The sequence below is a fragment of the Beta vulgaris genome, chromosome 7 (assembly GCF_026745355.1).
Source record: "Beta vulgaris subsp. vulgaris cultivar EL10 chromosome 7, EL10.2, whole genome shotgun sequence".
In the NCBI taxonomy this organism is placed as follows: Eukaryota; Viridiplantae; Streptophyta; class Magnoliopsida; order Caryophyllales; family Amaranthaceae; genus Beta; species Beta vulgaris.
This window is the reverse complement of record NC_079208.1, coordinates 2,170,320-2,185,940: the sequence shown is the minus strand read 5'-3', so window position 1 is coordinate 2,185,940 and position 15,621 is coordinate 2,170,320. Positions and strand designations below refer to the sequence as shown.

Sequence of the window (15,621 nt, the reverse complement as noted above, 5' to 3'; positions counted from 1 at the left end):
CGGGTCATTTCAGTTATCGGTCTTTTTGGGCGGGTATCGGTTCAGGTTCAGGTCATAGAGTATCGAGTCAAGAACATGTATCAGTTATTATCAGGTCGGGTACAGATCGGGTTTCAGGTGACCTGTTTTTCCAAAATTTCGGGTGCAAGTCAGTTACAGGTCATTACCGGTTCATGTCGGGTTATCAGATCAGGTTATTTTTTTACAGCTCTAGATATATCTAATTTAGTTATAAATGTCACTATGGTTATGATGTCTTCTCCATTTCCAAATAAATGTAACGTTTCTCTCATAATAGAGACAAGTCATTTATTTCATAATAAAGGGAGTATATTTGTTCTTTGTAGATTTGACCAAGTGTTGGATTCTACTTTTGAATACAAGCTAGCTCTTGCTTCTGGTTATATGATTCTCAATTTATAATAAGGTAAAGTATTAAATTCAAGGGTAATGTTATATGTAGCCCTTTAGGGTTACATATAAGCATTAAATACAATTCTTGAAATGAAAACGGTTTAAGAATTCAAGACACATTTTCACATCAATTGAGGTAATAAATGCTTGATTTAATATTTTATTTTCTTTTTAAGCACCTTATACATAGCCCTAAGGGCTATTAGGGCTATGTATATCATTTTCCAATTCAAATCTTTTGTTTGAAGAAAAAAGTATATCTTTTTATTTTTTTATATATTAATTAAGCAAGAGGTTCGGTTGTGTTGCATAGACCCTAAAAGCAAACAAACCCTCTAGAATCGACTTTTTCCTAGAGGAGAAAAATGTAATGCACGGTACCCTTTTTTTTTAACTAAAACCAATTCAATCTACTAATAATAATTGAAAAAAAGCTTTAGTCTTGAAAATTAATTTAATGCCTTCCAATCTCTATTATCTTATAACTAATATATAAAGCAGAGTACAAAAGCCAGCTCACAAGGTCACGACATTTGGCGTCCTCATTGGACGCCACACAACAAGAATGTCAGCCTTTAGCGTCCGCAACAATCAGACGCTAAAAACGCGGAATCGGACGCTAAATATATTAGCGTCCGCCGACGGACGCTAAACGGCTGATGCAAAACCCTTGGTCGCTAATTCTCAAAATAGCGTCCGCTTTGCGGACGCTAAAAAATTAGCGTCTGATTTTGTATATTTAGCGACCGTTCCCTAAGCAGTTGCTAATTAGCGACCATAGTCAACTGCTGACGCTAATTAGCGACCGCTTGGGCCTAATTAGCGACCGCCCATGGCCGTCGCTAATTAGCGACCGCATTGGTAGACGTTAATTAGCGACCGCCTAGGCCGTCGCTAATTAGCCTTGGCAGTCGCTAATTAGCCTGGTCAGGTACACATTTGCACTTCTTTTTTTTTTTTTTTTTCCTTTTGGCTAACTAGAATTAAATGTAATAGCTTTTTGCTTTTAATTAATTGATATTAAATATAATAAGATATGGAATGATGCAAATACCATAATTCTTTTATTAAGGCAAACAAATTAATCAATTCAATTATTATTGATAATAAATGTAATTACAAGTGAAAAAAAAATTCTACAACTAAATTTTATTATAGTTCGAACAAAATCTAATACAAATCTCATATAATTACATGTACACTTTAAACTCCACAACAAAAAACTGGAACCAAAACGGACTTTAAATCTGGTTTTTGGATCGAAACCAACTTCAAATCTGGAACTCAAACTCAAATCTCATAACCCTGCAAATCAACAAAAACAAAGAAATTAACAGAATCACAACAATTGAACCAGCGGTACTACCAACAACCTCCCCAACACCCTCCTGGTTTCTCTAGACCACCTTTCAATCCATCTCAACAAGCACCTCCTGCCGATCCAATGATGGTTGAGATGAGAAACATGATGCTACAAATGCAAAAGGATCGACAAGCTGACAAGGCACAAATTGAGTCCATTCTAGCTCACAATAAGATGTTGGAGAATCAGTTGGCACAATTGGCTACTTCGAACTCTACTCGCCAACAAGGTGCTCTTCCAGCACAACCGTTCAGCCTACAGATTCGGCAAATGCCATCACTCTCCGAGTGGTTCTCACTATAATGGACCACCTGCCTATTGATGATACTTTGAGTGTGAAAATGATGAGGAACAGGTCCCAGCTGAAGCTAAAAATGACAAGGAGAACTCTAAGCACGCCACTGAACATGAAGAGACCAATGAAGCCAAAAAGCCTGCTATTGAGTTCCTCCTATCAAACTTCCTTTCCCCAATCGTCACCTCAAGAGTAAGCTAGACAAGCAATTTGGTAAGTTTTTGGAAGTCGTCAAGAATCTTCAGGTAACAGTTCCTTTCACGGAATTAATTACTCAAGTGCCTGCTTATGCAAAATTTATGAAAGATATCTTGACTAGGAAAAGGGCTTTTAACGAGGTGGAGACAGTTGCTTTTACTGAAGAATGTAGTGCCATTTTACAAAATAAATCTCCACCAAAATTAAAAGACCCTGGTAGTTTCTCTATACCTTGTCACATTGGTAGTTTGTTCATTGATAAAGCTTTATGTGATTGGGGGCTAGTGTGAGTGTTATGCCATTGTCTGTTTCCTCAAAATTGAATATGGGAAGTTTGAAAGTTACCAATATTACTTACAAATGGCCGACCGTTTGTTAAATACCCCCTAGGTATTTTAGAGGATGTACCTGTTAGAGTAGGTAAATTTTTTATTCCCGTGGACTTTGTTGTACTTGATATGGAGGAAGATAGGCAAATTCCAATCATTTTGGGTAGACCATTCCTTCATACTGCTGGTGCTGTCATTGATGTGAAAAATGGTAAGCTTACACTATCTGTTGGAGATGATGAGGTCACTTTTAATCTGAGCACTGCTTTGAAAAGTCCTATGCTAGAGGAAAAGTGCTATAGTATTGATGTGGTTGATTTAATTTGCCATGATAACATGCCCCAAGCTCTCTATGGAGATCCCTTGGAGGCGGTACTTTGTCTTGATTCTTCCACAGGTGATGGCAGTATATGGAGCGATGAAGTAGAAGCTATCGAGAGGATGCTAGCAAGTGAAGAATCTGACCTTCATGGATGCCAACAGGTAAAGAGGTTCGATCGATCTGTGTGTAATGTTGAGGTAAAGAAACCCGAACTTAAACCTCTCCCCTCTCATTTGAAGTATGTCTTTTTAGATAAGCAAGAGTTAGATCCTGTAATTGTCAGTGCTGCACTCGACGATAGCCAACTTTCCAAACTTCTAGTTGTTCTGAAAAATCACAAGAAGGCTATAGGGTACAGTATTGATGATTTGAAGGGTATTAGCCCCGATTTTTGTATGCACAGGATACACCTCGAGGATGACCATAAGCCATGCATTCAACCACAAAGGAGATTGAACCCAAACATGCAGGAAGTGGTCAAGAAAGAGGTGATGAAACTACTCGATGCAGGTATTATCTACCCTATTGCTGACTCTAAGTGGGTAAGTCCTGTCCAAGTAGTACCGAAAAAAGGTGGCATGACTGTTGTGAAAAATGAAAAGAATGAGTTAATCCCTACTAGAACTGTGACTGGATGGCGTATGTGTATAGACTATAGGAGACTCAACATGGCCACTAAAAGGACCACTTCCCTACCTTTTATTGACCAAATGCTTGAACGGTTGGCTTGTCATAAATACTTTTGCTATTTGGATGGGTATTCAGGTTTCTTCCAAATTCCCATTCATCCTGATGATCAAGAAAAGACCACATTCACATGCCCTTATGGCACTTTTGCATATCGTAGAATGCCCTTTGGTTTGTGTAATGCCCCTGCCACCTTTCAACGCTGCATGATGAGTATCTTTTCTGAGTTCATCGAGTCTATCATGGAAGTCTTTATGGATGACTTTAGTGTGTATGGTTCCACGTTCGATACATGCTTAGTTAACCTCACTAAAGTCCTGAAAAGATGTGAAGAGTGTCATTTGGTTTTAAACTGGGAAAAGTGTCATTTCATGGTGACTGAAGGAGTTGTCTTAGGCCATATTGTTTCTGATAGGGGCATCCAAGTTGATCGAGCTAAGGTCCAAGTGATTGAGCAATTACCCCCACCAGCTAATGTTAAAGGGGTACGAAGCTTTCTTGGTCATGCGGGATTTTATTGCCGTTTTATCAAGGATTTTTCGAAAATTGCTAAACCACTGACCCAACTCCTTCTCAAGGATGCTCCATTTGTTTTTACTGATGAGTGCCTTGAGTCTTTTGACAGGATCAAGCAAGCTTTAATAACTGCACCTATTATCCGCTCTCCCGATTGGGAACTCCCTTTCGAGATAATGTGTGACGCCAGTGATTTGCGGTTGGAGCAGTACTTGGTCAACGTAAGGATAAGGTCTTGCATGCAATCTACTACGCTAGCAAGACATTGGACGAGGCTCAAGTCAACTATGCTACTACAGAAAAGGAGCTTTTGGCTATTGTCTATGCTTTAGAGAAGTTCAGATCTTATCTGATTGGCTCTAAAGTTATTATCTACACTGATCATGCTGCTTTGAAGTACTTCTCTCTAAGAAGGAAGCTAAGCCTAGGCTCATTCGATGGATTCTCCTGCTCCAAGAGTTCGACATAGAAATTCGTGATAAGAAGGGCGCAGAGAACGTAGTCGCAGACCACCTGTCAAGAATCAGGCATGAAGATGGTATGAACTCAACTCCTATAGATGATTCTTTTCCTGACGATCATTTATATGCAGTCACAACACAGATTCCTTGGTTTGCCGACTACGCCAATTACTTGGTAGGCGGTGTGATACCTCCTGATATGTCCTACCAACAGAAGAAAAGGTTCCTCCATGATGTTAAATTCTACTTTTGGGATGATCCTCACTTGTTTCGTGAATGTTCAGATGGTCTTTTTCGAAAATGTGTACCTGAATGGGAGGTCAATGGAGTCCTGAATCGTTGCCATAACTCACCGTATGGAGGGCATCATGGCCCTTCCAGGACTGTTGCAAAGCTCCATGAGTCGGGTTTCTTTTGGCCGACAATGTTCAAGGATGCACAGTCTTTCATCATGTCATGTGACGCTTGCCAGAGGACCGGCAATATTTCGAGAAGGCATGAGATGCCCCAAACCGGTATTCTAGAAGTTGAAATCTTCGATGTTTGGGGTATTGACTTTATGGGACCGGTTTCCTCCTCCAATGGAAATTGCTACATATTGGTTGTTGTAGATTATGTCTCTAAGTGGGTTGAAGCCGTGGCATCTCCTACTAATGATTCTAAGGTCGTCATAGCTTTGTTCAAGAAGATCATATTTCCAGGTTTGGGGTCCCACGAGCTGTGATTAGTGATGGGGCTCCCATTTTCATGAACGACATTGACACCCTTTTGAAGAAATATGGAGTCTACCATCGTACTGGATTAGCATACCATCCTCAAACAAGTGGGCAAGTAGAGGTTTCAAACCGCGAAATTAAGTCCATTCTTGAGAAGGTAGTTGCAAGGTCTAGGAAGGATTGGAGCACGAAATTAGATGACACGCTCTGGGCTTATAGAACTGCATTCAAGACGCCTATTGGTACTTCACCATATAGGCTTGTGTATGGGAAAGCGTGCCACCTCCCCGTTGAATTAGAATATAAAGCTTTTTGGGCAATCAAGGAGCTTAATATGGATCAAAAGCTTGCGGGGGAGAAACGTCTTCTACAACTCAATGAGCTTGATGAGTTTCGGTTGCTAGCGTATGATAGTGCACGAGTATACAAGGAGAAAACCAAGAAGTGGCATGACAAAAAGATCCTCCCTCGGGAGTTCACGATTGGAGATAAGGTTCTACTCTATAACTCTAGGCTAAAAATCTTTCCTGGAAAGTTAAAGTCTAGATGGTCAGGCCCTTTCACAGTTACCAGAGTGAACATGTTCGGTTCTATCGAGATTATGAACGAAAAAGGTGAAAGTTTCAAGGTGAATGGTCAACGTCTGAAGTTGTACTATGAAGGCGCTCTGTGGGTCTAGTTGAGGTACTCTACCTCCAAACACCTACCTCTACTGGTCATTGAAAAGAGGTAAACGGTCGTGCGGGACCTGCATAAACCAGCGCTATTCGGGAGGCAACCCGAATCTCTAACTCTTCTTTTTCCTTTTACTCTTCATTTTTCTACACCAAAGAAAAGAACAAAAATATTTGCATATTGAATTCACTTGAATTCAATTTATTTTTAATTTTGTGTGTTTTTGAATTCACTTGAATTCGTTTATTAATTTTTAGTTTAGTTAGTTTCTTTTCGTAGTTTCTTTTAGTTTTTGAATTCCATCTTCATTTATTTTTTTTATTTTGATTAGACTAACCATGCTAACAAGTGTTATTTAGTGGTTTGGGTGTGCTCATTTCGACCCTAGGTGCAAGCACGAGGTTCCACATGAGCCCGCGGGGTAGAACCCGCGCCCGCGGCCAGCAATGCCCTTCACAACACCCAAAACTGTCCACCCGCGGGATGAAATCCCGCGCCCGCGGGATTTCAATCTCGCCTACAACCCTCCTCTGTCCGCCCACGGGCCGAAACCCGCGCCCGCAGCTAGCCCCTCCCCCATTCATTGTCCGCCTGTCCGCCCGCGGGATAACTCCCGCGCCCGCAGGCTTCCACACTTACCCGATACCCCGCACCCGCAAATCCCACAACCACGCTCCCTAACACGACTGTCCGCCCGCAGCCCCAATCCCGCGCCCGCGGGATTTCGAACCTACCCCTACACCCAGCCGACGACTCCCAACCCCAAATAAAAAATAAAAAAAATACCACAACCCCCAACCCTACCCCTCAAACTCTCTCCACCCACACCCTCTCTCACCTGCTGTGCCCACGACCGGTCGGCCACCGCCCAGCCCTACACCTACTGCCGGCGCCGCCCCTCTCGAATCTCCCAAATCCCGCAACACCCCGCGCCCGCAGACACAAACCCCCCACTCGAACCTCCTCTCACGCCACCCCATTCACCGCCGCCTCCGACCGGTTTCCGCCGCCGGCGACGCGACTCCCCACCCTCGGCCACTCGACACAAAACCACCATCTTCCCTTTTTCTTTGCCCCCATTCACATACACTTCAAACCCTAACCTTTCACATTGAATTAGGGTTTCTTCTTGAAGGTGCTTTGAAATTTCAATTGGGAATCTTGGACACATATTTGGATCTTCTCAATCAATCGTGTACTTCACGTGGTAGTAAGTTTTCGATTTGTTCACTTTCATTCCGAATTTTGAACACTTATTGTTTGTGCTTACTACTCATTTTTGATACTTGGTTGCTATTCAAGTTGTTTATTGTTGATCACTCTTGATTGTGGTTTCGATTGTGTTGAATTTCTAATTGCAATTGACAATATTTTGGTTCCCTTGGTGGCGACATTGTTGAGATTGGATTAATGGATATCACATTGGTTGTGTGGTGATTCTTGTGAAGTTGTTGTGATTGTTTTGTGGTGATTGTTCTTGGTTGTGTGCTCAAAAGCGTCATGAGATCCTCCGCGCGAGTCTTGTCTAAGCCTAAACCCATCTACAATCCCAATGAGCACTCTCGCAAAATACAAAAGAAAACCCCCTCCAAACCACCTTCAAAGATCTCCACAACTTCAAAATCCAAAGCATCTAAAGCCACAACTTCTAAATCCACCACATCCATTCCACCCCCTCCACCTTCACCTACACCCTCACCCTCCACTTCCCAAACGCGCCTTGCTACACTCCAAAAGCGCACCATCGCCCCAACCCTCTATCTCTCTCTGAATGCCGTGACTAAGATCGGCTTTGATTGGGCTTTTGAGTACATTGAGCGGACACATCATTGGGGCCGAGTATTCCGATTGAACGAGCGGATTTATCCTGAGCTCGTAGTTGAATTTCTGGATTCCCTTGCAGTGGGAACATCGAAAGGTGATGTAGTATTCACCCTTGAGGGTACAGAGCATATCATGTCTTGGGATGAGATAAACATTATGTTTGGTTGGCCTACAGGGGGGGATGTTGGTCCATCTACCTTCATGCAATTACAAGATGGCTCCAGTTGTGACAAATTTGATCCCATCTCCTTTTGGAAGCAGATTACAGGGCGTTCTGATTGGGCATCGGGTTCTAGCAAGTCCTCATCTATTGGTTGTCCTGCTCTCCGCCTGCTTCACCGCTTTATACTTCAACTTTTCCGTCCCAAAGCGGAATCAGGGCAAGTCACTCTCCAAGATTTGAAACTTCTGTGGTTTCTTTCTATGTCTCCCACGACTGTGCACGGAAAACTGAACTTTGTCAAGTTTCTTATGGGTGGATTTCTTTGGGAGCGGGATGTAAAGAAAGGTGATATCTCTATGGGTGGATTTGTTTCTGTGTTTGCTCTAGATAGAGGCATCGATTTAGCCTCTAAAGTGACTTCTTCCTCCACCAACCTCCTTAACACCACTGCTATGGATCGATATGGATGGCTCGTCCACCAAGCTAAGAACAGGTATCTATGGTTTGTTAAGCCTTGTCATTCCACAGAAAAGCGCATCATCTACGATATTCTAACCAATGATCATCCTCAGGATTCTAGTGTTTGGCTGTGGAATCCCGTGCTATCTCTGAAACTATAGAGGTAGGCGGCAAGGTTCAGGGGACATTCCCGTGCCTGCAGTGTGTTGCATTATCAGCCCCAGCATCTGTCATCTCTCCCACACTTGAAGCCCCTCCACCTCCAGTCTCTGAGGACCCCTCGTCCAGCACTACTATGTCTCCTGAGAGCATGAAAGCCCGTTTCAGTCGCTTCATGAGTTCTTTTGCATCATTTCAGACGACGATATTATCTCGTCTCGAGACTGTGGAGCGTCATATGGAGGACCTTCGTGCCGAGGTCCGTGATCTACGTCGGCCGCTAGCTGCTTCTGGCCCCATCGCTTCTGGCGTCGACACTACTCCTAAGCCATCCTCGATGGACGAAGCTCCCGTTGCGTGAGCTTTCCTTTTTTCCCTTTCCTTACTTTCTACACAGTGAGACAATGTGCTGTATTTAGCTTGGGGGAGGGATCTTCTATCCTTTATTGCTATCTAGTGTAGTTTTTATTGCTTTGTAGTTGTTACACGCTTTTGCTTGTTCATTAGGAATAGGATTTTACGTGTAACCAAAAAAATGTACTGCTTTCTTAGTTGCATCATAGTTGCATTTTAGATAGCTCATTTCATTATAGTTTTCATCTATGGGACTATTGTTGGCACACCTTCGAGAATTTTGTGGATATCTCTACTACAGCTCTACAGCTTTGTTGTACAGTGGTTTCATGATTCTTCATAGCATAATTGTGATACGATTGATTGGCTGTGGTAAGACTGTTTGATCTCTCTGGCTGGCTTTAACTTTACTGTGCAGACAAAATTGACCCATGTGAGCTTCTGTGCCTAATAAACTGACGAATCTGTGTCAGTTATGTTCTTTCATGAGTGATTAGTTCCTCAGTTGATGTATTGATCTTGATTTTGACCTGGTACGTCCTTGATACTTGATTGTGTACACTATTTGATATGATTGAGGCGTTCATTTCATGATTTTAGCTCCAGAGTTCTTTTTGTTCACATATTTCCCGTCTCTAGCCCCGCTGAGCTTTCTTGACCCTTGCTTGCTACTTTCACCCTATTACAACCCTTAACCTCATTTGATTATTGTCCCAAGCCTAGCTTGGGGGAGCAAGTGTTAGTTTTGGTCATACTGTATTACATGGATGTAGTTAATGCATGATTATGCTGAAGGAAAGTGTTATTAATGAGCTTTATCATCGAATTTGAATGGGGTGCAAAGAGATTTTGGCACTAGTGGAAAAAAGCTCAAATGCTCCGGTTAAAAAGCCCACAAATGCTCCGTATTTCACGCGTAGCAGACGTCATACGAGCATTTGAGCATTTTACAAATGCTCCGGTTGACTCCGGAGCATTTGGTGTCTCAAATGCTCCGGTTGTTATTGAAAACCGGAGCATTTGACTATCAAATGCTCCGGTTTTTAAGGGAAAACCGCAGCATTTGTAGTACAAATGCTCCGGTTTTCCTTAAACAACCGGAGCATTTGCCAATTATATTATTTTTTTAAAAAAAGTAGAGCTTACTGATGCTGTACAGCAACAACAAGCATTGTGTCCTGGATAAATTAAAAGCCATAAGAAACTTCCACATAATGTTTACCCTAAATGAAGAAGTGGAACATCTCAGGAAATGTAGCTAGGACATTTATGTGCAAACCAACAGAAATAGCAAAGAGTGGGAACACATTAAATGATCTTTAATGGTAAGAGGAATTACATTTTCGTAAGGGATATCAAGACAAAGCAACAAATATATATTGTTCCATGGTTTTGAAATATTCCCACCAACTACACAATTGACAAAGTGATAATAGCACGGGAAAAGTTGATCTCTTCTCATTCATGAACTGAGTATATAATACAATAGGATCCCCATACAAAGGAGTAAATCAAGGAGAATAAAATAACTTCCCTAAACAATTAGGAAGGAATATCTACAAGAATAAGTAAAGATTCCTAAGATATCTCTAACAGCAATACATAATATTGCCACTGGAAACATTAGTGCGTAAAGAGCCAAAGAGCTTCGAAGCTAGAAGCACTATGAAGTATGAACACCAATCCCACTATTCAGCAGTGCAGTTCTTACCAACTTTGCATATGTCATTGAATCGATAGCTTTCTTTATCACGGACAAAGGTATATAGTGGCGCGATGTATCTGCAGCACATCCCAAACATTAGAGCAAAACCATGCATTTAGAAAAATATAAATAAGGACCCAAATCCTGATTGAGTAAGCAAGTGAATGATAGACAAATGATCCCCAAAACTTAATACAGCAGGATATAGGTCATCTTAGAAGTTCCTTAATGATTGTGCATGTCCTAATTATGGAAGTGCAAGAATGAAGAAGGGGTAAAATAACTGAATGAATACGAGCCAGAAATAAGCGAAACACCACCATTACAGAATAATGTCAGCTCACCTATAAGCAGTCCATGGTAAGGGAATCTAGGTTGATCAAATACTGTCCATGGAACCATATTAATTTCGATTAGCCTAGTTTTGAAGTTATACCCACAGAGCTGGCTTAATGTCTGCAATGTGACATGTCAAATGTACAATTGAAAGTTGTTAGTTCGTACACTTAGTCGCTTAGACAAGTTGTCAACTTCAGTGCAAGTCAAAGAAGCATATAACCTGTAGTCCATGTAATGCACCATATACTGAGTTTGCCTGCAATCAACAAGAGAGCTTCCAGTTATTTCAGTGCAAAAAGGTTAACAGAAGTTTTGTTAGTAATATTGTTCCAAAAGTATTCAAATGCTTAGTTACAGCACATCACAACAAACCGACTTGTTCTAAGAGAAAACCGACCCACTTGTTCTAAGAGAAAACTGCAGCTCCTTAATGCAGAAAACATCTAAATAATTGAACATAAAGCTAGAAGGTTTTAATGATGGAATTGGTAAAATGTTGGCAGAATTCTCTCACCTCAATGTGCGCATAAGCAGGCTTCCCTGCAGCAGGAACCGTTAAGTTGTATGATTCATCAACCTCATAGTACAACTACAAAACTAACAAAAAGGTTATAGTGACAAGCTTTTCCATAAAACAAGCTAGCACCATCCAAGAATACAACAAAACTATCAGACAAATGCTTATAAAGAATTCAACCCTTTAGTACAATAAAATGCAGCAATTATACGATTCATTTTGAAAAATATGAAAAAGCTATATAATCTGAATATGAAAATTCAAATCAACCATTCATTTTAAAAAACTCTGTTCAAGACTGGAAAATTAACCAAAGAATAACTTCTTTGTGAAATAACTTCTTAACTAGCTTATATATCAATTTTTTCAGACTTTAGCAATATTTATTATTTTCTCAATAATAATCAAAGAATAACTTCTGAATTGTGGGGTTCTTGGCTTCTTGCTTGCTGTGAATGTAATAAGAATCTGAATAGCAAGCTTAAAACCTATTCCCTGTAGGTTTAAAATTAACCACAAATTTATTACTATAATATGTTCATCCTGAGCCGATTCATTATCATTCGCTTGAAATCGCTTCTGCGTCATTAGTATATAGGACATTTGAAAAGGATGGCTAACCACTATGCACAACAAGTCATATTCATGTAGATAAACCCACAAGCACAGGAGTGCGAGACATATGTCTAGGGACATAAAGAGGGAAGGATAGAAGTGGAAAGCTCACGCATAGAAACATCATAAATCAGATAAGCTCACAAAAAAAAATCCTAGAATTCACACTCTGCTTCAAAAGTTCTTGTACTATCCCCATATGTTGTCTTTACAGTATATTAGCCTAAAATGAGATGTAAAAAGAATAGAGGATGTAAATAAACAAGGATCCTTGATTATTTTATGTGTATACAGTGACAGCTATAATATCTTTGTATGGCCCTCTTTTAGCATAAGTTTCAAAGATCAATCTTTCCTTTCCTAATATAAATTTAATACACTTGCTTACCAAATGCTTAAAAAGTAACCAATCATAACATACATGTTGAAATAGCACCTGGGTACGGCTTTTTCCCATCATGAAGAACTCCAAACTGATGTAGAAACCAAGCCTGCCAGCAAACCAACAAACACTAGATATCAAAACCAATTTCTTTATATCTGTCAGTTACCATCATATTTCCGACTCAATCTTAATTAACCAGCTCATTACTCTACAAACTCATCCCACTTCGAAGTTCTAGCAATCACAGAACACATAATACTCAAATTTCCGCAATTTTGTCATAATACTCACAATTAAACTGCTCTTCATGTCTGATTAGTACAGAGAAAGATGTAAACTACCCATAAATATATACTTCAAGTAAACTAATATCATGAATTTAATTATGGGGAAATAGTCAGCCAAATAAAAGGTGTGAGATGAGATTAGTACTTAGACAATAAAGTAGAAATAAACAAAATAATTTGATTGCACAATGAAGAAACTAAATGATGAAAGAATGGAGAGGATACCTTGAAACGACGAGTTTCAGCAAGCTTCTTGGAGAGGAAAGTATTGCATTTATATTAGAATAAAGTATTAGTGTATTATTGAAGGGAAAGATACATGTGTACAGTGTACTGTCAGAGAATTTGAATGGCTAAACTAGGGAATTGGAATGAGAGTCTTTATTCATCTCTTTCTATGGGTGCGTTCTCTTCACCTTAAAAAGGTAAGTTTCAGGTTTGATAAGCTCTGGTAAGTTCAATTACATTTAGATAAGTTTTAACATCTTATAAAATGAACTCAATAAGTTTCAATAAGTTTCAATAAGTTCGGATAAGTTCAAGAGAATTCAGGTGAATAAATGCACCCATAATCATGGAGAGACATTATTCAATCTACCATGATATATATAGACAGTATTAAGATAAGATTTTACCTTTCCAGGCTTTCCCATCCACTTGACTTCACCGCCAAGTTGTTCATATTTCGCTGCAAGTGTTCCTATGAGAGGAATCATTTACAAGATGAGAAGAAGAGTTTTAGTCATAGGAATGGGTTACGAAACTAACAAGTCATGTGAGTGCTACCATATTTGAAAAGAGAAAAGCTTAATACATCCAAGAAAACCTTACCCGGCATAACTCTTAAAGCTCTAGCCTCAACAGTTACATAGTCTGGATTGGCCACCACCATAGGGATGTTTTTTAGAGCACATTTCTCCAATATCTTTTCGAGTTCCTTCAGTTGCTTAGGAACAACAGATCCAGAAAAAGTCCAAGTGTTCAGTTCCATGGGCCAAAATGAATTCAGCTTCTTCGACATTGTCCACAACCTTCAGGTCTAGACCCTGAATAAGCAGCAAAGATTCAAACTGATTAGTATTATCGATAACCATCTATTATATGCTCATTGAGATGTTTCCAGAACTGCATCAAAGAGCATAAACCTACAAGTATACATAAACGATTTGGTAGATGATAGAGAATAACAATTGGACGATGAGGATGTCATAAGACAAAAGGGTGACATAAAAGGAAAAACATGGCACTATGATTTCTCTTCCTCGGGTGTATTTGAAATCCATTCACCCTATAGAAAACATCTTAAAAGAAGGGATAATAAAATAAAATATGATTTCTGTGAGCATGTTTTGTAATATAAGGTGGTACAAGTTGGCAAAAATTTTGTATCTAAGTTCTAAGGTCCAGCGGGTGGGGGAGGGGCGTTAAAGGAACAATGAATCAAACGTGTAACATACATCAAGAGATATAGCACCCCGGTCGCTCCGGGTTAAGTGGATGCATGACCTTCCGAGAGCTGTAAACCAAGTATCATCTCGCCTGTCCATAATGAGAAAGAAGGGAAACCCAAGCAAGAGTTTATAATCAGATGACAGTCACAATATTAGAAGGTATAAGCCAAGACTATCAATGCAATACTGCCATCAACAAATCAATTGTAAACATGAACCACCATTAGAAAGATACAAAAGAGAAAGCATGGTTAAAAGATGCCTAAGCCAAGAACAGTCAGGGAGCATGCAGTAATGGCATGTGCATCTTAGTACAGCTGCTTGAGAGTCAACGGAACAAATGATACCACGCCAAATGCTTCCACAACTTACTCAAAACAAAACAAAAAAAAAGCAGCAATTCATCCACATTTCCAAAATACAGTCCACATTTCACCAATTCAACTCCAAATTGATCAACAACTAGCTAAAATTAGGAATAATTACAAAAATCAAAGCGAATCAATTCAAAACTCACATAAATAAAACTGTTCTCCTTAGTCTAACTTCCATCATCAACAACTGCAATTACATCAACAACAGAAATCGAAAATCAAAATCATGAACTTCAAAATACGGAATCAAATAAATTGAGGAGAGATTTGATTGACATATGACATAGATGTTGGCGGTGGTGACACAGTGGCGGCGGAGCGATCGAAAAACCGGAGGAGCAACGGTCGAGATCTCCTGTCGCAATTGCTGCACCACCATCGCCGTCGCCTCCTGTCGCCGCTGCTGACTCGCACATCGTTCCAAGGTCAGTTCTTAATCTAATTTCTCGAAATAAAAGGACGAAATTAGGGTTTTCAAGGAATCTATTACTGAAATGGCGAATCGAGGTGAGAGGAAAGTTTTTTAATCAAAGAAAATCCTAAAAAATAAAATCAAAGAAAACCCTAAAAGATCCCCAAATCTAGAAAACCAAACAAAGGAACCTAAAATACAGCAATAAACCTGAAGGAGTTGTTGATTGCAGAAACAATAAGGTCGACGCTGAGGAGCGCAGCAGCGAGGTTGAACTGCGGCGGAGGAGTACAGTGCGAGCCTGCGAGGTTTCATTTGAGAGAAAACAATAGAGGAAAGGACTGATGAGGATTGAGGAGGGTCGAATATTATTTTAGTACGTACGGTGCAAGTTTCATGAATTGAGAGAGGGTTCAAATGCTCGGGTTGTCAACCGGAGCATTTGACATCAAATGCTCGGGTTGATTAATCAACCCGAGCATTTGTGAATTTTTATATTAAAATTTTCACAAATGCTCGGGTTGATTAGTCAACCGGAGCATTTGAAAAGTAGCAAAAGTAGTTTTTTCCACTAGTGTGGCAATATGAAAAAGAGTGAAGA

At 40.1% G+C, this 15,621-nt stretch overlaps 1 protein-coding gene across 1 annotated transcript; it reads right to left on the bottom strand.

Moving 5' to 3' along the window:
* Window positions 1–10,424: 10,424 nt before the first annotated feature.
* Window positions 10,425–12,805, bottom strand: LOC125499506 (beta-hexosaminidase 3-like). Its single transcript, XM_057396277.1, has 6 exons — window positions 12,742–12,805; window positions 12,533–12,651; window positions 11,494–11,568; window positions 11,200–11,235; window positions 10,985–11,096; window positions 10,425–10,717 (listed from the first exon to the last, which is right to left on the bottom strand). The coding sequence occupies exons 1-6, from the start codon at window positions 12,803–12,805 to the stop codon at window positions 10,599–10,601; spliced, it is 525 nt and encodes a 174-aa protein (XP_057252260.1). The 3' UTR covers window positions 10,425–10,598.
* Window positions 12,806–15,621: the final 2,816 nt, after the last annotated feature.